A 23,232-nucleotide genomic window follows, 5' to 3' on the forward strand; every position below is an offset into this window, starting at 1 on the left:
TGGGGGAACGGCCAAGAGTCTGATGGAATTAGGCGCGTTGCCACTACATAACGTTTACTTGTTGAATGGAGACTGTGATATGCATCTGCAAATGTTTACTCCAACTGATATCACACCAAATAGTGCAAGACCACCTGCGAATAATACTGCGCCAGTTATTGTGTTAATGCTTGACATTATGAGAGAAACTGCAACTTTTTTGTTAATACTACAAAGGAAACTGCCTGAACAAGACAGTCGGAAAAATACCTTCTCTTGGTTGTAGAGCAGGTGCGCCTTCGCCAACACAAACCGCAACCGCGGAAGACCCTCGTCCAGCTGACCGGCCGTTGCCTCAGTCTGCCGAGCCACATCAGCAGCTGCATCCACCAGGCCCACCTTGATCAGAGCATTGATGAGGTAAGAGGCAGCAAGCACAGTCCCCTGGTTCATGCTTCTGTCCATGGCCACGGTGTACCACAGGGTTGCAGCCTTGACCTCTTCCAAGAACTGGTTGATATGGTGGAGAGTGCATGATGGTTTACTACTTTTGTTAGCTCCTACACACTGAAAATTTTACAGAAGCGTGAAGCAATTTACAGTACAGTAAAAGATGCTAACAGCATCAAATGTATGAGAGACTGGGTGGAAAGCCCACAGGATGTCTTTAACCCTTTACTGCACCTTGTTGCATTTACGCAACGTTCCGATGAACAGCGTTAAACACAGAAGTCCATTTAGAGCTGCCTATACACATTGTTGCATTTCTGCAACATTCGTCTAAAAAACGAGCCGCCTTGTGCTGCAAGCTCTGCTCATCTTTCGCATTTTCTACCAAAACAAACGTGGCGGAGGCTGCGCGTGCCCGCGAGCAGTGATACGGATACGTTTTGCCAATTGTAAATGTATTTCTCCATATCAAGAAGCGCCCCAAAAAATTCCTACGCTAAGCTCCACAACCCCCTGACTCTGTAGATTCAAGAAAACATTGTTATATCGGAATAGTTTGTTCCTGGCAACGGAACGTTGCTATGTTGCGCAAATGCAACAACGTGTACATGGTTTATTTTCTTCAGAAAAGTGAAATGGCTCCCAAAGGTTTTAAGGCCGAGCAATTCCTCCTGATAGTGAACGCAGCGACCTTTACAGGGGTGACGACAACCACGAGTGTAAATCCTTTTCTGTTCAATATGTGTGCAAAATGTTTTCTGGTCAAACTTTTTTTTCAGAAGGATGCTGTGCATCCGCACGCTGCTGCGTTGCGTCGTCACGGGCACAGCCTTACGTTAGTGCTTCTATGTTCTAAATTTTTACAATAACGCGAAAACACTGCATTGTTTCCTGGCTGCACGGGAATCTGCACGACATAGTACACGAAGTGTGGGAACCACCTGTGGTGCACAAGCAAGTACAATTGCTTCTTTTTGTTCTACACTATATCATAGGTGCACCTATGATTGTCATGTGCAAATAAACATCTGAGTATGAATCACGCTAACTCTATCTTTCACCTTAAAAAATTGTGGGGTTTAACGTGCCAAAACCACTTTCTTATTATGAGGCACGCCGTAGTAGGGGACTCCGAAAGTTTCGACCACCTGGGGTTCTTTAACGTGCACCTAAATCTAAGTACACGGGTGTTTTCGCATTTCGCCCCCATCGAAATGCGGCCGCCGTGGCCAGGATTCGATCCCGCGCCCTCGTGCTCAGCAGCCCAACACCATAGCCATCTATCTTTCACCTTCAACTTCTTTATTTGCACATTGCTGCAAATATGCAACATACCCTTTTTCTGCAATTTCAAACCACAGAAATTCGCTAAAGTTCTGTGGGAGTACAGGTACTGTTATCCTTCCCTACTACTCCATGAAAAATATTTTGAGGAAACAAAAAATTGTGCAGTGAAGGGATAATAGGGTCCCATATTGCCAGTAATCAATTCTACAAGCCTTCAACAATGTGGTAAACTACTAGATCCTATCATGCAACTGCTCTGTGAAAAAGTTGGCTAAAAATGAGGTGTACGTCAGAATCAAGTACAAAAAAATAGCATCAATATTTACCAGCATCAAACGACTACGAGTCTCACCAGGGCAGACTTTCAATTTCAAAGCCAGTGGTTGATTACACCTAGGACTGGAATGTTCAGCACCTAATTTAAGAATTCAGCAGCAACTAAACCACATTCAATTACTTTTAGCAAACTGCACACTTATTTCAGCATAGTGCTTATTCAGCAAGGCATTTATAGTATTTTCTTCTTTCAACAAATTTACCAGACATGTGCTGCAGTGCACAGCCTCCCTGCAGAACATTGAGAAAAAACCCTTTACACTTTTTAAACAAACAGGCAAGAGGTTCTCACCCTGAACGACGAAGCATACACCTCGCAAACCACCTTGACGTGCTCAAAGAACCAGCACTCCACCAAATCACGAAACATAAGGCTCCATTCAGATGAAGGCCGCGCAAAGGCCGTGCACCACATTTCCAGAACCTAAATGTATAAAAAAAAAAGCAGATGCCATAGCGATGTTCCACTTCACAACAAAATCAGTATGCCAGCACTGATTACAGCTCAGTTACAGTACAGTAGAACCTCGTTCATATGTCTTGGAAAAAAAAAAAAAAAACATGAGAAAATACGTACTAGTGGGGAAAACAGGATCCGAAGTGACAAAGATTGGCAGACTACTACAGTAGAGAGGTATGTAATGCAAAGCGCTGCATGAATCATTGCAGCGCGAGATGCCAACACATGCCCAGTTGGCGGGGTCCAAGACTCATGTCGATCTTGCGGCTTTGATAAGGTTACACTTGTGCTCCTCGAATTCGGCTTCGGTCAGCAGCTCCTTTGGACGGGGCAAGTCCGCAATCACATCAGTTGGGGAGCACGCTTGGTGCTCTTCTTGCGCCAAAACCAACAAAGTGAGGCACTCATTTGCGCAGCATGGAGCACGAGGGTCTCCAGGTTGCACATGAAATGCAGCACTGTGCAGGTCTCTGCACGAAATATCTGAATATTTGAAAAATTGTATAGTAAATATTTGATTACCGAATCAAATCGTTCAAAAAATTCAGTATTCGATTTGATGAAATTTGGGTATTCGCATACTCCTAAAAAGAATACATTATCAGTATGAACTCATTTAGCATTTCTTTTTGTTGTCTTTTTAACATGAATTGAGGCAGCCAGAGTTGGACGAGGATCACCTTTCAAAGGTTAATTCATTCTGAGCCTCAGTGCTATTTTCATGTCCTGGAGACAAGCAAATTTTGTGGATGAAGCCAGTAAAACTGTGTCTTGTCACTCAGTCAGAGAACTGAAGTGAGATAATTGTAACTGATAGTAAGCTTAATCATGGCTTACCTGGTCCAAGTTCTTCTGGGCTGACAGTTCATACCCCACATTGATGTGTCGATAACTTTTAGTGGCATCACATGAATAGTCCTTATCCTCAGCCAGTGCTTGGCTCAGAATAGGGTCATCACACTTCATCTCCAAAGGATCAACAGCAGCTTCTGTCACATCCTTCTGCAGCAAATTATGCAATAACTCCAGGTTATGTGAAAGTTACAGATCAGATACAATATTCGCCACATTGTGTGTGTATCTGTGTATGCACACACACACACACATAGATATTTATATTACAGTTACAGAAGATAATGTAAATAATACTGGCATAGGCTATGGAAGAGCCTGTTTTGCAAGCCCTCTTTATATTATGTAGCCATTTTGCACTGATTAGAAAACTTTCTACCATTGGTTTTCTTTTCAAGGTTTCACTGTATGAAGCAATAGCTCATGAAATCAGAAAACCTTCCCTCACAAAATGTTGATTATGAAAAGAATGCGTCTTATTGCCTGCTATGCTGCGCCTAATTTTTCATTTCTGAAATTTATTTTGCGTGTTGAAAACTACACACAAGGTTACTATTCCCATGCTATGAAGTGCTTTCATGCAACTAGTATGCCATGCGATGTTGACCATAGAAGTAACATGGGGCTGTCATGCAAGGGGTCAGTAAAAACATGTTCGAAGTTTGAGACTTCCGTGAGCATATTCTACACAACTTAGGAAATCGACAAGTTTCGAAATAGACAAACTAAAAAAAAAACATTGACTGAAGCAAAGTCAAAAGTTAGTAGGGTATTGTTGCATGCTAACATAGTCTGCAATACAGGCAGCGAAATGCACCGCAGGCAATAAATGCGAAATGACAGATCCACAATTGTGAAACTAGATTAGAATCACCATAAAGAACACTGTCTGCAAAATGAGGCAGTTATAGCACATGTGCTTAACAAAGGCTGTTTGTGTGTTTACAGGAAGATGGAGTCTCAAAGTGACAAACAGTAGGCAAAGTCATTTATTTTACAGTACAACCACAATGTTTTTTCAAGTGACAGCACAACATAAAAAAAGAAGTAAGAGTTGGGAAAACGTAACAGTGAGAAAGGCTACTAATCTCCACAACATTAGCAACAGCTCTGAATTGCTGCCAGTACAGTTAGCAGACGTCTCGGCCCATGCGCATGTGTATAATTAAGAGACACAAAGAATGTTCTGCAAGAGCAGCCTTTTTCCACTCTTGATATGCTTCACTGTAATATTTTGTGTATGTTTTACCATATATCACCACTCTATTGCAATGAAGCTGACAAAAGAGAACCAGCAATTATGCATCCTTGCCGGCCCCCCAAAAAATGTAGCCCTATGCTCACAGTTCCCTGTACGTTTTAACCCATACACACACTTCAGGTCTTTGGAACTTCCCTTTGCGAACTGCTCTGTGCACATTTTCTCCTTGTATGCTTGTGCAACTTACTTTTGTCGCTTATTGCAACATACATTTATCGACTTCGTATCAATGTGCAAAAGCAAATTTCCCACTGCCCCGCTAAATTTATGTGACCGCCACCTTTACATGCAAAGTAAGATGAAGGAAGATTATAAAATAGCGACGTATCAAAGAGGAACATAATCAGGATGTCTACCAAGTTGACATTTTCAAATTTCCCGAGTTTTTCAGGTTTTCCCTGAGTGCCATTGCAAAATTCCCCGAGTGACCCAAGAAATTGTTTTATGTCAAGATGGGCTGACACCATGTTGCCCGATGCTATCACTCTAGCAAGCATATTTAAAAAAAAATAATAAATAAAATAACGCCTTAATCTGGGTCGGTGACACCGGCAAGATGACAATCACTAATCCGTTTGCTTTCATTGTGCAGCTCTCGATCGATCTTTTCGTATCCGTGGGTGGCATACACATGCTACCGGCAGCATCGTCCAGAGAAGAAAGCGACACAAGCTTTGTCACGTTTCATGGGGCGAAGATAACGTGTTCAGCACCTTCGAACTGTTTGCCCCCATCCGCGACAAGGCCCATGTGTGACGAACAACGTCACCAGCAGCCAGCTCCGCTTCGCAGCGAGCCTATAAGTAGCCTGCCTCCTCACAACGCGTCCACTGGGCACGGTGACACTGGAGGGATGACGGTCACTAATCCGTTTGCTTTCATCGTGCAGGTAAGAAGACAACATGACTACTGTATCCGTTCTAGTGATTCGTTCTTGCTGGTGCTGCCATGCCTGCAGCTTTGTTGTATGCTTGTGAACATAGTGATATGGTTAAGAGCTGCTTTTGCTAGCGAGAGACATTGAGAGTAATCCAGGCCCTAATTTCTACAGGTTTCATTATCGACTCAATAAACATAACTGACTCAGGAATCTTTAACCTTCTACTGGTTAAGTAAGTAAAGAAACTGGCAGTATTGAAAATAAATAATAAAATCGAGTTTGAATAGTAAGAAGTAGCATTTATTTTATTACAAAAGAAAACAGAAGGGAGGGGCTAGTAAAATGCACAGGGAGTAAAACATCTTCGAAAAGAAATGGTAAAACCCATTTCAAATCAAGCCAAACATTCTCAAATACAAATAAAAAGGAGATGCATACAGAAGCAAATATTTTCGAACATGAGCTATTTCTATCAACTGATAGCAAGCTGAGGCAAGTATAGCAAACTGATAGCAAGTATGAGGCCTGAACTTTTTCACAAGTGAGATTCTCTCGCAACAGCTGGCAAGTCAACCTCAACTGTCCTGACATACTTTCAGCCTGCGCACAATGCCTCCGCGCACAATGCCTAAGTGTTGTGTTTCACTGCTTTAAAGAGTTTACTTTGGTTTGGATGAGGGATACCTGCATCTCAGCGTCAGCCAACACTGTTTTTTGAGCTCAAGCTCCTTCAAAGAAGTGGCAGTATGCTTCCTTTCCCTTTCATTCCTTAATGTGTAGGTCCTTTATGTTCTCATCCTCCTTCCGCCACGTGTTCGCCACCCAGACCATTTGAAGCATCCTCTTGGTCAGTTGTACAGTCAACTTCCGATTTTTTGGACTCCCTAGGGACTGCGAAAACGTCCGAAAAATCAGGCAGTTTGAAAAAATGAATGCAGGTCTTTTACTGCCCTAAAAGGCTCAAATCGCCACAGCACACCTGAAAAAGCTCTGAAGGCCTGCCAGTACACTTATTACGCATATCGGTGCTCATACTGGGACAGGAGATGGCGGGTGCACGCGTGTATAATTAAGGAATGCATACTGGGTCCCGGGACAATTGCCCGTTCCCACGCTTGTCATGCTACACCGCAATACTTTTGAGAACTGGCCTAATGCAAAGCAATGTGCTTTCCGAGCTTCGAAGCCAATTGCATGGACCACAAAGGCGGAGTCGCTGCCATTGCTGACAGCGGCGAGTTCTTTCAATGAAAAACCTGGCTCCCGACAACAAGAAGCTTAATAGCGAATGTCGAAGCTGCTGGGCCTAGCGTTACCACAGTGATGGCGAAGGCCGCCAGCATATCTGCGTGCGAGAGCGCCGGTTTGAGGCGGCAAGGCAATCGAAACGGCAGTGGTGGTGGCTTTGAATAATGCCGTTTGGGACCTGCGGTGATGGCAAAAGGTCCGGAAAATCGGACGGCGAACGGTCACTGAGTCCGAAATTTCAGATACATTTTCAGAGATGTTCTTATACATTGACTCTGTGGGGTATGTGGTGGCGTCGCAAAGCTGTCCGAATTATTGGGCATCTGGAAAGTCGGTTGCTGACTGTACACTGGCAACTCCTCCAGCCGACGACACAGCATCAAAGAAGATTTGTTACGATTCCTCTCTGTTACTAGAGCCACTAGTATCGCGACTTTCATTTGCTTTCAATAAAATTACAGCTAATTTTCTCTGACAGAAGCACAAATTCCCTGAGTTTTTCCAAAGTATTTCCTGACTACTCGAAATCCCTGAGAATTCCCAGTTGGTAGACACCCTGATTAATAATACATGGGAGTGAGTGGGATTTAGGTCTGGACCATGAAAATGTGACGTAGCAGTCAGGAAAACAGCAAGGAACGTTTCAATGGTGTTCTACTGCATTACTTTAAAGACGTCTAATAAAAGGGGTACTATATAAGGGATGGGTACATACATTATACAGATGCATTACTAAAGTATACATAAGCAATACACACAAACAAGTGAAGCTTCAGCCTGGGGCCAACATTTGGACAAGAGGACTGTCTTCGGTTTCAACTTGGATTTGCCGTTGAAGAGGGAAGGTCACCTTGTTAAAACATTGGCTACAGTTTGAGGCTTCTCTTGATTATCCACAGCTTATCACATAAGCAGCACAAGTTCAATTCAAATTTGTTAACAGTGAGACCAAGCCAGGAACAGTTAAGCAGCAGCTGAAGCAGCTAGTGCTGCTGTCAACTGCCTCATACAAGATAAAAAGGGATGGGGGTTTGATGGAACACTTACTGCAGCAAACTCTCGCAGCATGTCGATTTTGTTCATGTAAAGCCAGTACAGGCAGCCAGCGTTCAGAAGCTTTGCAATGTCAGCAGTATCCTTGTCATTGGTCTTCAGCAGATCTTCTACACTGTTTAGGGCTCTATGGAAACTTTCATCAAAAGTACTGCAGGACAAAGCAATAAAGATGTGTTGTTGATAAGTGAGGAAATGCACAACACTATGCTATGTGCATCTCTGCATTGCTATCATGTGCCAAGTCAAAATATGCATTCTTCAGACTGCTAAAAAATGTGCGTAGGGCTCAAGCTACTGCTCTGTTAGTTTTCTTGAACACAGTCTCACAACAGTCCAGCATAAACAATCATGTAGAACAAATGCCTAATTTTAATTAAATATTCACATACAGACATTCACATGCACAACCTAATTATTAGCCTAAGATGTTACAATGGCTTGCGACTTGGCTTGCACCTCTACTTCGTGCAGCTATGAAGAGAGGACCAGAGAGAAGTAAAATGCACTTAATCACACTTCCGTTATGCCTCGTATGCACACTGCTCTTCATCCTCACTATACATGGCTGTCCCATAGCACTGTCACAACACAAATCAGTTCCTAGGCGAGTTATTTCCCATACGAAAGTGTAGTTACATCACTTCCTGCTTCATATGCTAAGTTGCCGCTTCCTGGCAACTGCAGCTTATGCGACCATAATCTTTACTGGGAAATGCTTACAGCAAATGCTATGTGCAAAGGCGAGCTCTCTGTTCCCTCCCCCCCCCCCCCCCCCCCACACACACACACAGCAAGTGGCACCACTGCCGCAGAAGAGAGCACCATCTGCTGGTGGTGCACGGAACCCAGCGGCGCATGCAGCATGCACCTCCCAAGTTTTGCCTACCGACACGACAGACCCATTGGGAGGCTGAGCTATACAGCTTTCGCTAAAAAATACTGCGCATTCAAAATTTGGCAAGTAATCTGTGCAGAGCTTAACACTGTAACCACGGTGGCATATTGCACTGAAGAGAAGGTTGCCTGTAATATTTTGTTGGTGATGTAAGGCCTCTGTTAGGATAAATATGGTTCTTGTAATGTGTATACATGAAAGAACTGCATATAAATATAACTATCACCTGATCACAGTGACTAAATTCTACAGCTGAATCTGGATGAGGCAAATATCACTGCACATGTAGCTCTGTGCTGTGATACTCACCTGCATATTAAGTATCACCTATTAGCTTAAATCTATATTTTACTTCCTACAGGGCAAGTTGCTTAATAAACACCATAAAACATTGTAATTGAAAAATAACACAAAATGATGTTTGTATATACCTTTGGGACTGGCACCTTCAAATCTACAAAGAAAACATGTTTAGAGGCAGTGGAGCTTCTTTCTCATGCCAAGTATGGCAAAGCAACGCCATAATTCCTCCTGCCTTTCCTCAACACTATTTATGATATCTTTTAATTCATTTCACGAACCTTTGCAGAAAAGTGCAGCATTGTTCTTTTTTTATAATGTCCTACAAGGCATACGTTAAAGCAAGTAAATCAAACAAAAATCAAGTACTGCCTCTCAATGCTTTCTTTTCATTGTTGCCTTACATTGCAACCTCGAAAGCAGTGAAACCATAAATTCTGGCTCAGAGATTAGAAGCAATTTTCTAGGTTGACTAAGGTATAACCACAGCTAACACCTGCAACACATAACACACAGCACTATCATTCAATTGAGATTAGCATTTAAAGGGGCCCTGAAGCACTTTTTATCAAACTGGAGAAATGCATCTGAAGTTAAAACACGCTATTTCAGAAATGCTTTGACAGAAGAAGTTATTCAATGCATTCAGCAGAAGTGGAGTTACTGGCAATCAAATACCACCTTTGCAGTGCTTCCGCTCCATCAATGCCTTGCACTGCGAACGCTAAGGCTAAGGCGGGGTTTGCCCATAATGCTCCGCCTAGTGAACGTCACTGTGTCACGCATTTCAAATTTGATTTTGGGTATTCACAAGATGCCACTATTTTAGATTTTGGCCACAGATGCCACAGCTACATGCAACTGTAGTGCGTATGTGCAGCATTTGCTTTGTGCTTGCACTCGTGCTGAACCACGTGCTACGTGGTGCAGAATGGCTTAACACAGCAACCTGAGCGAATTGGTCACTGAACATATTCCTAGGGGTGGGCAGTGCAACCCGGACGTAGGACAAAAGGAAGTACACGATACGAGCGCAGACTAACAACTGATTAAACATACAGAGAATGTGATCATATGATGAAGTGGCACGTACAAGTGCTGAAAGGGTGTCAGCCTATCTTGCTTTTCAAAAGCTTCATTTCTTTATCATGCAGATATAGAAGTTTGACTGATGCATGCGCCCGAGTTGACATGCATGAAGTAGGCTCCCACAATTTTGCAGTTGATTTGATTTCCTTTTTTATACAACATCTTGATTTTTTTCGAACAAAGGTTTGCATGGGCAATTTCGACAATGCGCAGCCAGACTCGAGCCTGTTGCATTCCTGATCACACGGCGGATGCACGTACTGTGTCTCGCGACAATTGCCCCTTCTTGCACTTCATATGCTTCACCGCAATACTTCGCGTGTGCTTCACCGCGCAACATTGCTGTATAGAGGCGATGGTGACTTTCGGGAACCGGTATTATGCACCGCGTTGTGCTCTCCGAGTTTCGAAGCTATTGCCGAGGATTACAAAGGGGAGTGAGCGCGATTGCTGACAGTGGCAATTCTTACAATAAAAAACATGGCACCAAATAGCAAGAAGCTTAATAGCGAACGTGGTAGCAGGTAGGCATAGTGTTGCCATGGTGGTGGCTACGGCTGCAAATGGATATGTGTGCGAGAGTGCCTGGTCGAGGCAGCGAGATAATTAAAATGGCAGCAGTGGTGCCTTCGATAACATCATTTCACACACGCGGTCATGGCAAAATGCCCAGAAAATCGCACGAAATTTCAGACTTTCTTATACATTGACTATGGGGGATGTGGTGGTGCTGCGAAGGTGTCCGAATTATCAGGCATGTCCGAACAATTGAGCATTCGTAAAATCGGTGGTTGACTGTAGATTGTATTTACACAAAGTATGCTGTATGTGTGTAAATACACATACAAATACACGTACAACGTACAACAGTGTTAATCTTCTCTTCAGTGCACCGTGTAAGTTGGCCAAGATATGCCCTATGTTGACAAAGGCAAAACCTGAACCATGCTCTAAGAAAAATTCAGCGCAGTACACGGCTTGCAAAAGTAACGTCACATATGAGACACCTCTAAGTTGCCAACAGGTTTATATCAGTCAAACCGGACGGTGTTTTAATGAAAGGGCGTGTGAGCACAATTGGGTTGTAAATAACAATGCAGGGGGCCATCTGGCAGAACACTGTAAATGTCACAATTGCCATCTGTATCTTTGTGACACCAGGTTTCTGGCACGGTATAGAGATAGACAGGAAAGGGAGATATTAGAAGATTTCTACATTGCAAAGGCTGAGGGCACGTGCATTAGCTGCCCTTCAGTGACGCTTACCAAAAAAGAGCTTTTCTAATGAGATAAGGAGGTCGTGATGTCATGTTGGGCCATTCTAGGTTATATCTGTTTAAAATCCTGTTTCTTAAAAAAGACATTTAGTTGGAAGTAGCGCCTTGTCCGTCGTACATGTTCCTCTTTTAGTCCGCGTCTTTGTAGCGCTCTTTTCTTCAAGTACGTTGTTTAAAATCCTGTTTCTTAAAAAAAACATTTAGTTGGAAGTAGCACCTTGTCCGTCGTACATGTTCCTCTTTTAGTCCGCGTCTTCGTAGCGCTCTTTTCTTCAAGTACGTTGTACGTAGACTATGTAGACAAAGAGTGCAAAAATTTGATAATAGAGGCATACCAAACTAAGTGAGAAGAATGGTTTTAAATTCGAAAATATGTTGTACACGGATCCCTTGTAACGGACGTGAGCTGTGCCAGTCTGTGGAAATGGCTTTTCCTCAAATCCCAAGGCCCATGAATTTTTGATGCCAAATGTGCATGATAATCCAGAGGGTAAGAACACAAGTTCCACATACCACTCGAGGTTGAAATCCATGTACGGAAAGCGGGACAGCAGCAGGGTGCTCTCAACAAGGACGTAACTGTCTGCCAGTTTGCTGTTGACCTGTGGCGCAAACTCTTTCAGTTCATTGAACAGGTCTACACAAGTATCTGCAGGAAGCCTGGAAAAGCCATGAAACAGTAGTGAGCCTCTGAATCTGAAGCATCAAGACACGTGCTTACTATCAGAAGCACAATAGAAAGATTCCCAGCACCACTGCACAAAACAAGCCTGCTGGTGTTCAGTGCATTCCACTGATAGGTAGTGTGACCAATATACTACGTAAGCACATTTCTATTTTTGCCCCACAAAAATGGAACCGCTGAAGCCACGATTCAAACATGCAACCTCCTGCCTGGCAGTAGAACACAGCAGTTACTGAGCCAATGCAAAAAAAAAAAAAAAGAAAAAACTAAAAGCAGAGTAGAGTTTTACAAGTGTTTGGAAGCAAAGAAATGCTTTACGTAAGTAAAGAAATAATGTTGCCTCACTGTGCATGCTCCGTACGCTATTTGGTTTCTGCACTTTATGTATGCTATGTTAATGTATGTTATTTGGAGAGTTTAACGTACATAATGTTTATGTACACTCAAATATAGTGTTGTCAAAGATGGTGACACCTGTGGCTCCCACGTCAATGTAAATTATTGTGATGGCTGATTGCCAGTAACTGTTGAAATGAGCTTTCAGTTTCTCTAAACTCACCTGAAACACTAGGTACGAGTGCACAGCACATCAAATTTCTGATTGTTCGGCAATTCTGGCGACTCTAGGCCAGACGAGACGCGTCAGCATAGAAACGACAGAATGGTTGCTAATGGATTGCCTTGGTTCGGACATGTTTGGCACAAGGCACAAGGTGGCACAGTCTTTAACATCTTCTTTATATATGCATTCCTGTATGTTAGACTGAGCGTCTCGACTAAATGTGCCTCACGACGTCATGCAAAGGTGCTCGCGTTTAACGCAGGAAGGGGCAAACAATTATAAAACTGCCCAGCGAATTAAACTGAAGTGACATTAGTACTGCAAAAAGTCCAAGGCCAAGCATTTTTACTAAGTGCAGAGCTTTCATGAGCACCGAAAATGACATTGGCGTCTTACAAGAAGAGTGCCACTGCTAGAAATGCTGCACCAGCTTCTACCATGTAACCTGTGGCACTTAGAATTTCTCAAATTTAGGCAACAAATGATACTTAAGTCAACCCTCATTATAAGTCACATCTGACACGAAAATACATGACACAAAAATCATGCATGGACTAGCGAAAGATATGCGAGGTCACATGGCACCCTTTCCCACGTGATTTGACGTTAACTACGTGGACACCATCACATAACTTTTGATTTTGCCATTCGTTTGATATCAATGTTGGCATGGTTGGTAATTACGTGTGGTCTAGCTAAAGTTATGTGATGTCACGTGACTCTTTTCCATGTGGTCTGAAGTATGCGGCGTACATACAATCGCAGACCTTGCTCGAAGCCCGATCGTTTGATACCCATGTCAGTAGGCTTGGGAATCATGCATGGGCTAACAAAAGATACGCGAGGTCACGTGACACCCTTTCCCACGTTATTTGACATTAAGTACGTGTGTACCATCTCATGGCTCTTGCGAATCCCATTCGTTTGACACCCATCTCACTGTGTTTGTGAATCGCATGTGGGCTTACAAAAGTTACACTAGGTCACATGACATCCTTCACTCCTTGTCTAGCATACCCTAGTGGGTACTATCATAGAGCTCCTTCGAAGCCCGATCATTTGATATTCATGTCAATATAGTTGAGAATGAGGAATGCGCTGCCGAATGTTACGTGAGATCCCGTAACACTCTCTTCAACGTGATCTCAGGAGCATTATGTGGTTATAACCGCAGAGATTGTTTGAAGCTCGTTCATTTAATATGCATGCCATCGGGCCTTCTAAAAAAGGAAATGATGAGAGGTCTCGTGACGCTCTTTTCAGCCTGTTTTTATGAGCTTTAGACTAAAAATCAACGGTTTGTTGCTGCACACCCCTTTGTTTCAATGCATGTTAGCAAGGCCATCAAACAGCTACATTTTACATGACCTGTTCATGGCAGTCATGTCCCTACAGTGCCTTATTTAGATCATGTATCGCGTGGGAAAGGAATTTTTGTTGTCACATGATAACGCTCATCAAAAAGCTCTTCAGTTATGTTTCGTCGGCGCAAAATTATAACATCCCGTCATTATATTGAACATCTTAGAACACATCCGCAAATGCATCTTGTGGGGATGCGCGACTCTCGCGCGTCCCCTGATATGTTTTTCCCGCATGGCGCGTCTCCTGTAATCCGGCTTCGCCGCGTGGCCTGCGTGATGCCCGCGGCGGTCGATGTGGTTGAGGCGTTGTGCGAGAGATGGCGCGAGTGTTGCGCTGCTAACGCCGCCTCACGGCAGGGTTACTTGGTGGCGCAGGGGAGAACAGGCTTTTTCCCGGCGGGTCGGGGGACAGCGTGGACGTCCCGCGTGCGCGCTGACCCATGCTTCTGCGAGACCGTCTCGCGTGGCCGCCTTCGAACGCGCCACCGTTGGCGTGACCGAACACGCGAACGACCAGGCGTTGGGATCCAGCACGGGGTGAACATATTTGCTCGTTTTCCGGTCGCGGTGAGTCGGACTTCTAGATTTGTCACGCGCCCATCGGCATGTTTTGTGGATAGCAACTCGGCTAGCAGGCATTGATCTATGAAAGGTGCAATAAATGCCCTTGTGACTGTTTGCACTACTGTGTTGTCGTTCCTTTGTCCCAAGAGTATGGAGGAGAACCTCATATCTCCCACAATTTTTACTTTGTATTACATTCACTGGCTTTAGCATTAAAATATGTGGTGCGTAGATAAATTATTTGCAGCTGAGAATGAATGTCTGGCAGTTGAGTTAAATTCACTGGCGCTTAGACTGAGATAGCTTGCGCTTGGATTAATTTGAGCGGGAAAATGTAGTAAAATCGAATATTCGTATATCCGGCTAACCGGTTATTTAAATCGGGTATCCGCAATATCCGTTTCTTAAAATCCGGATAACCGGTTTTCGAGATCGGATTCACTTCCCTCCGGTTAAACCGGATAGCCGGTTTGACGTATATTTGCAGGCACTAGTAAAAACACCTCTCAGCGAAGAATATTTCCCACTAAAATGCTAATTTTGCTACCAGAAGGTTATGTGGGCTTGCGTAAAGTTTCGTCTGACTCTTCGCTGCAGGTCTTTCTGATTTAGGAAGCTCCAAAATATAGCATATACATTTGATGACCTGCATCAGGTTTTGCTCCCATAAAGACCCAGTGTAGTTTATAAAGCATGCCATCGTTAGTGTTTCAAAGAATAAAGCACAACTCACAACATCAACAAAATCAAGAACATTTAACTGGTAGATTTTTCTTGGGTCTTAATGGGTTAAGAAGCACTTCAGTGGTTTAGCTAGAAAAGCACTTGAATGTGCTACATGTGAAATTAAGTGCTTTGAGAAGTTTCACTGCAATCTCATGGCTATAGTATATCTATCCTTTAAGACAAAGCACTCTGAAAAAAAAGGTACACCAGTGGTATAAAAAATTAACTTATATTGCCCTGTGCGGGTGATTCACTGATATACCATCTACTTAAAGTAACTTCCGATGGTCAACGCTACTGGGGTGGTTCGCTTTCGCTCGTCACGCAGCCTGATGTGTGTCGATTTTGACTAGCCTTTGACAGTAACTTTTGACTGTAACACTGTCAGATTAGAATGTGACGTGCAAATTCAGTTGGTAGCTTTCCGTCTATGCGCGAGCTTCTGTCTTCATGCTCTGCTTCTGGCCACCAGTCTAGCCAGTGATCCCCAGCCCTATCACTGAAGCGGTTCCCTGGTCTGAACTATTCAAGGCCACCATGCCGTGACGGCCTGCTGTCCACCACCGTGTCAGCTGGCAGCGAATTTTTGTCACTGCTGTACGATACAGGAAGCCTTAACCAGTGATGCTTCATCAGTATCTGCGGTGACAAAAGTTGCTGTTTGGTGCCGGGTGGACCAAAATCTTAAAGACCGTGCACCATTGCTACGCCATGAAATCGCCACACCAAGAAAAGTGGGGGATAGGACACTAATTGAATAGCAGGAAAATTCTTCACGGCCACCATGCCTGTGCCAATGTGTGCGTTATGCTTGAAAAATTGAATGAGAGTCCATACAGTGCCAGAAACTTCAGTCACCGTTTTACATTGGTTATACAGTAGAGGAGTGCGATTGCTCGTTGCCGCCTGAAAAGCAAGGCTGTCCCTTTGCATAAGCAATCTGCACGTGTTCGGGTGGAAGATATTGAATATATACAACAGCTCATAGAAGAAACAGCAATACGATCCAGGATTAATTGGGAAGGCTTGACTTGGGCCACCACAGAATTAACGTAGCCGCTGGTCCACACCATGCCACTTTCGATGGTGCAGTAAAATGGCACTTGAGTACTTAGTTCAGTTTTTGAAAGCCAGAGCAACCCTTTCAGTGCAGAGCAGACAGACTTCTCATATTTTGCTGAAATGTGGCAGGATGTAGCAAGGTTGACGTCTCGGCACAGTTCGGCGCAATTGGCGCAGCAGTAGCATCAGAGGTAATGTTGTGCCGTCCCATCCTACAACACCTTTAAATCTCTTTGTGAACCCTATTTCTCGTAAAAAGTAATCTAAGTTCATAAAACCATGAGTTATCCCAAATTTGTAAATATATTAAAAAGATTATGGAAGAGTTGAGTGCGCACACGGCTAAGGTGGTGAGATTTTTACTCACGCCAGAAATAGGAAATAAAATTGTAGGTAACAAATTCCGATACAAAGGGACCATTTTAGCAGCTATGGTGATCTATATTTACGTAGTTGGTTTGAGAAGTAGTATACCAACTACCTGAACCGCGTGCACTTCCACAAGTCCAATGCTTCGCTGTTTGTGCATCACCCTCTGCAGTGTATTTACAAGGCGATGCACACTGCGCCAATCTGGGAGAGCAACTGCTCCAAAAATCTAAAGCTACACCAAGAGGTTCCTCGACAAGGCAAGCCGCTTACCCTTCTCTCACAGAGACATTCAGCTCAAAGCTCAGAAATCCAAATTTGTCCTCGGCAGTCATTTTTTGTGGAACACCATGCGCCTCCAGCTGCTTTGAAAGGCTCCTGCAAAAGCACAGGACAAAATGAGGCACTCGTTTTCTTACAGTGCAGCTGACATCAAAAGCTACTGGTGGAAAGAAGCTCACCTCGTAAAATCCTATGTGGTATGTATAAAAAGAAATATGCGAGAAATGTTAAAATTCTGCCTGTGTAATGCTTCATTGCAAATGCAACATTATGCACTTGTGCTTTAATGATGTTGATAACTAACTCAAGGGCAGCTTTTGCAAACAGCTTTTTTTACAAGAGCCATGATTCAAAGGTGAGGCTTGATGATACTAAGTCTTGCATCTTGCAACATACTTTAGTGTCACAGCTCTCAATCTTGAAATTGCTGGGGAACTCCTACAGTGGTTGAAAATCTAGGTTGGTGGGGAAAGGGATGCTGGAGGACAATTAAATCCTATGAATTGCACATAATTACAACATATAAAGTAGAACTGTACTATATATGCACACTAAGAAAATTTCTAATACAAGGGTTGATCCAGAAATAAGGTTCCCATCAATTTTAGAAATAGACAATGTTTATTCTCATAGAAATTTACATCATTGGAAAGATGAAACTTTGCTATATTTTTCTACATAATCGCCACCTTTTTCTACACATTTTTGTAGACTGCGTTCCAATTTCTGTACCCCAATGTTGTAGAACTCTGCTGCCAACCTGTGGAGGAAACATTTCAAACTCCTCTTTGACTTCATCATTGCTCCGGAAGCGTTGGCCACTCAAATGTTCCTTTATCTTGGGGAACGAGTGATAATCACTAGGCACGAGGTCTGGACTGTACGGTGGGTAGGGCATGACAGTCCACCCAAAGTTTGTCAAAAGTTCCTGGGTTTGACAAGAGACGTGAGGTTGGGCGTTGTCGTGAAGCAGCGCTACACTGGCTGCCACTTGTCCTCGCCGGCGGTTCTGGATAGCTCGCCTGAGTTTTCTTAGTGTTACACAATATCTGTCTGAGTTGACTGTTGACCCCACATTCCATGAAATCGATCAGCAGTATCCCCTTACCATCTCAAAAAACACTGGCAACGACTTTGCCAGCAGAAGGAGTTTGTTTGAACTTCCTTGCGACTGGTGACTCTTGGTGACGCCACTGTTTGGATTTTTGTTTTATTTCAGGAGTGAAATTAAACATCAACGTTTCATCTCCCGTAACAATAGAGTCCAACAATCCTTCCTTATCATCTTGACACTTTTGAAGCAACTGGCAAGCGCAGTCAAGGCGTTCCTCCTTGTGGTCTGATGTCAATAGCCGCGGTACCCATGAAGAACACTTGTGATACCCCAATTTTTTCAGTCAAAGCTCTTTCCACTGTACCGTAAGAACTCCCAGGAATCTGAGCAACAAGTTCACGGACGGTGATCCTCCTGTTTTGAAGCACTTCGCGTGGGACCATCTCGATAACCACCTTCGAAACTGATGGTCTTCCACTCCATTCTTCATCGTGGACTTCCAACTGGCACTAAACTCCCTGCACCACTTTCGGACATGCTGAACGGACATACACTTGTCGCCATACACCTCTGTCAAGTGATGATGAATATCCACGGGTGGAGTCCCTTCGGAGTGCAAAAAGTGAATTACTGAACGAATCTCGCACTTGGCGATATCAACAATGGGAACGTCCATGTCGGATGGCTGCTGAGCAAAAAATTAGCGGCGCAGAGAAGCGCAGCCGGGAGGAATCGAGAGTGGGGGAACAGCCGCGCGCAGCAGTGCTGCCGGATTTCACCTTGTACCTTCCCGTGAAACTGGAGCTCTTTGGGGACCTTATTTTTGGATCAACCCTCGTACTTTATCTTCACAGCTCATCAACATGTGCTGCTGTCTCAGCTGCAGCAAAATGTTTTTTAACAATTCACGAAAAGGGTGCACGCAGTGCACGCAGCTTCATCTGACCTGGATGACAAACCTAAAATAGAGAAATATGCTTTACTGTAATGGTCTTGCAAACTCTCCACATGGACCTTGATTTGAGCTGCCATTTCTGCATGGCACCTGCTCAGTCTGACGCCAAATGACTAATGGTAAAAATGATCAGCTAATTGGTCTGCAGATGTGGCCAAGAAGAAATGCTTATAGAATGTAATCAACCAAGTTCCCAGAAAGAATTTAACACCTCCAGGTTCCAGAATCTTGACTTCTACTAGAGGTAGAGCTCAAACAATTTACTCGTACATCATTATCAGCCTATTTGGTGTCCACTGCAGGACGAAGGCTTCTCCCATAGATCTTCAATTACCCTCGTCTTGCTACAGCTAACACTACCCTATGCCTGCAAATTTCCCAATTTCATCACACCACCCAATTCTCTACCATCCTCGACTGCACTTCCCTTCACTTGGCACCAATTTTACGACCAATAGACTAGTGGTGACCTGCCCTACTTGTTACATGACCTGGCCAACTCCCGTCCTTTTAATCTCAACTAGAATATTGGCTGCCCCTGTTTAGTCTCTAATCCACACTGCTGGTGTCTTCCTGCCCCTTAATGTTATGCCTATAATTTTTTGTTCTGTTGCTTATTGTGCAATCCTCAGCTTCTTTGTTTACCTCTGAAATTTCTACCTCGTGTGCAAGTACCGGTGGAATGCATTTGCACATTTGTAGACAAAAATCAACGCACCCTTGGAACTCCTCAGAAGAGCCCATTTCCTTTCTGATTTTGACCCAGCGAACCAGAGCCTGGGAACGCAGCTCAGGGCCTAAATTCAGCACCTTTCCCGTGATGAGCAGTATCTCTGTATACTGCTTCTCCTGCCTGTATTGCCACAGGAGCAGCTCACAGCGCTTCCAGAAGTCCTTCTGAAATTTTCGAAGATAACTGTCAGGCATGTCACAATAACGCAGTCTAACATTGCCAACCATTCTTTTCTTTCAAGATTATCTTTAAAGAAACATTGCGGAAATCCCCAAATGCCCCTAAATATGCGGCAGAAGTACCCATCCCTACATAATAGTGCACACTGCACTACAGGGACGCCGCAATGTTGGGGGCTTGAAAAAAAAATTTGCGCACCTGAAACTCCACAGTGTTCTCCTCTGGGTGGCGAGATATGTGTAGGACACTCAGCTCCACGCTGATCTTGGTGTACAAGGCGGCGTATTTACTGACCTTGCTTTGGAAGCAGTTGTATGCCACGGCGTAAAATGTTCGACCTGTGAGCACAGACAAGTAGTTGACAATAAGCGGCAAGATAATACAATGATGACGCTTAACATCCTAAAGTGGCACACTGACTATAACATGCACCTAAAAAGTATGTGAGCATCTCTGCATTTTGCTCCCACTGAAATGCAGCTGGAAATCAGACCTCTGACTTCTTGCTCAGCAGAAGGCCATAACCATCGTGGCGGGTGGCAAGAAATGCAAACGTCACTTAGTTAAAAAGAAAATGGTTAACTACAAAAACGAGACCTTTGAGGGCTTTCTAAAGTGAAGTTGACTTGCACTGTTATTTAATACTAGTATTTCAATTTGTTGTGCTGACTGCAGTGTCCCACACAGATAATTGTTGGCAGCAGACGCGTGGCAGAAGGCATGTGACACATGTTTATGCCGGTTTGATTGGTTGTACATGAAGATCATACCGTAAAGTTAAAGGCCTTACATGTGGTCTAGTTTTAAACAAAAAAATGTGTTATGCTTTTTAAAACTACATGGAAGTCTCAGTTGTGTGCAATATAAATAAAATACTTTTACAATTGACATTACATGCTGTCCAAAGATTTACTCAAAGTGCCTTCGTGTTCTCTGGTGCACTCTTCATACTGCGTTATGCCGAGTGCAATGGGGATTCAGGAACTTCCAAAGGTGTTTTGTTGCACAAGAGACAGCGCATAGCACCCCAATTATTTGTGGGACGTGTTTCAATTCCGTCATGCAAGAGAAACTCAGTTATAGCTTGCCAATCAACATATTACAGTCCTTCAACGGTACAGTGGTGACGCACGTACACAACAGCACTGGTAGCGCCATCTCGTGGCATCGACGTTAACTATAGCACACAGAAATAATAGAAAGTTCCACCTTTTTCTACTAGTGCAAAGGCATCAGCAACAACAATTAGTCTGTACTAGATTTCTTCCCCCTTCTGCAACACCAAAGGTGCAACAAAGCTTATCAAATCTGGTGGTTGAAGACATCTTCATAATATGTTGCTACCAGTGCTCTGCTGAGGTAACGATGTCTATCGGAAAGTAAGGCTATAGATTGTCATGGAAAGACGGCAATGAGGAGAGTTTCTGTTATTGCTGAATGAAAGCCGCATATTGATTGGAAGAAGCACAAGTCCTTGCTGGACAAGTAAAGTGCGAAAGGGTACGCTTAATTTAGTTTGTTTTTATTTTGAATTGGCAAGCAGAATAACTTGTTTGCCCGCATCAATTTTCACCATTCTCGTTGCCTTCATCTCGGGATAACACATACAGAGAACATGTTGGCATGCTAAACTTGGCAGGTAAAATATAGTTGCAGGGCCGCTTTAATATTTGTATTTGTACATTTCAATTTTTAAAAAATCGTTTCCATTTCCTTTTCTTGGCTTCATATGGTAGTGACCAATAAAAACCGAGCTCCTTGGTTCTTTTTCTTTGCAATCTGTCATTAGCAATATATAAATCATGCACAGACAAATCCACACCCAACCCCCTTCTTGTGGCATTATTTTTTTTAGCTTCAATGTTTTTTGTTGTTTTTATTCATTGTACTGAGTTAGCTGACCTTGGCAATGCTAGGCAATGTGATATGGTCAAATGCAAGCCAGTGCTGAAGGGCGGAACATATGGAAAATAAGTATGAAAAGATACAGCCCTTTTATCTCCACACAATGAAGGCTTATTTAAATAAACCTTAAGTCTTTCACTGCACCGTCAAACAAACGAGAAATAAAACAGTTCATACTGAGCACTCCTATCTCGAGAACTTCGGCAACACAGGCTTCTGCCATCTTGAGGAATGATGATGGGTAGAATTTTTCTGGGACAGTGAGCGCCTTTGCACATTCCTCCTTGTCTGAAATGAAAGCAGAATTCACACAACCCTTACAGTTACAAATTACCAACTGCCAATAACTTTGTCCAAGTTGCATTTGACAATTTTACTCCAAGGTTCTGTGAAATCATGGCAGTAGGATGAGACTGCACACTTTCAAGTCAGTATTCGTAATTACAATTTATTTGAGATATAAGAAACACGGATATAATGAAGGTTGTTTCACATTGGATATTACTTCATTATAATGAGGTTTAAACAAAGTAATTATACATCAACCTAGCACACAATTACTCATGTGGCATTTTTCTTTTATTGAAAGAACCAACTAGTTGGTGAAAAGTGCATGAACAAGTTAGTTCTTGGCTGCAAGCGCTACAAAATAGGAAAAACAATTGTTTCACCATCACTACAATATGCAGCACATTGAGCAACCCATAAAACAAAGCAGTGCCTTCACCAAAGTGGTCGTGTGTGGAAAAAGAACAACTGAAATCAACACACATCAAGTATGCAGGGGTTACAATTTACTCGCAGCACAATGTCAGTTTTTTTCTCGCCACCACTGGACAGAACTGGCAAAAAGTTCATGAAGGGGACAATTTCCCAGCTACTGATCTTCAATGAGAAAGCAGGAGCTAAAGCCAATAATGTTGAAGTTTTGCAAGCATTGTTTTGCATCAGCAAACCAGCAAATGCTTTGACGTTTTTACTCAAATTGTTGCCCATCATGCTCAATGACATATCTTTGCCAAGTTTTAAATGCTAACGCACCTGATATAACTGCCAACCTGTGAACTTAAAGATTCGTAGAAATCCCACACGTGACAGGAAAGGAGAGTGGAATAGCATGCATTTTTGTTTAAGTTCGTCCTGAGCAGACACCTTTTCCAAGATATGTAAGCACTTTACATACGATGATTCACCTTTAAACACAGCACAGAAGCAGCAGCAGAGACTGCGAAGCAACACTGTTTTTAGATCAACTTTTTTAGCAACTTAGCTGTTACCAATTTCACCTGCTTAGAGAACCTTTCCAAATAAAGCTGCTCGAAGCAGGTACCCCTCTGGCCTATAGCATCTTGCATTGCCATAACATGGTGCCATGGGTACCACCACAATTCTTTTCGTATGCATTTATTTTTTGCTATATT

At 43.3% G+C, this 23,232-nt stretch overlaps 1 protein-coding gene across 1 annotated transcript in view; it reads right to left on the reverse strand.

The window, feature by feature from the left end:
* Sse (extra spindle pole bodies like 1, separase) overlaps positions 1-23,232 on the reverse strand; it is an 88,866-nt gene that overhangs the window by 52,536 nt on the left and 13,098 nt on the right. The window contains exons 5-13 of the mRNA XM_055070967.2: positions 21,989-22,099; positions 20,105-20,244; positions 19,712-19,890; positions 16,976-17,080; positions 11,884-12,030; positions 7,801-7,957; positions 3,350-3,514; positions 2,345-2,476; positions 250-489 (exon numbers count right to left, since the gene is read on the reverse strand). Coding sequence (XP_054926942.1) covers positions 250-489; positions 2,345-2,476; positions 3,350-3,514; positions 7,801-7,957; positions 11,884-12,030; positions 16,976-17,080; positions 19,712-19,890; positions 20,105-20,244; positions 21,989-22,099 — 1,376 coding nt within the window. The remainder of the gene's footprint in view (positions 1-249; positions 490-2,344; positions 2,477-3,349; positions 3,515-7,800; positions 7,958-11,883; positions 12,031-16,975; positions 17,081-19,711; positions 19,891-20,104; positions 20,245-21,988; positions 22,100-23,232) is intronic.

This window comes from Dermacentor andersoni, chromosome 5 (genome assembly GCF_023375885.2).
Source record: "Dermacentor andersoni chromosome 5, qqDerAnde1_hic_scaffold, whole genome shotgun sequence".
NCBI lineage: Eukaryota > Metazoa > Arthropoda > Arachnida > Ixodida > Ixodidae > Dermacentor > Dermacentor andersoni.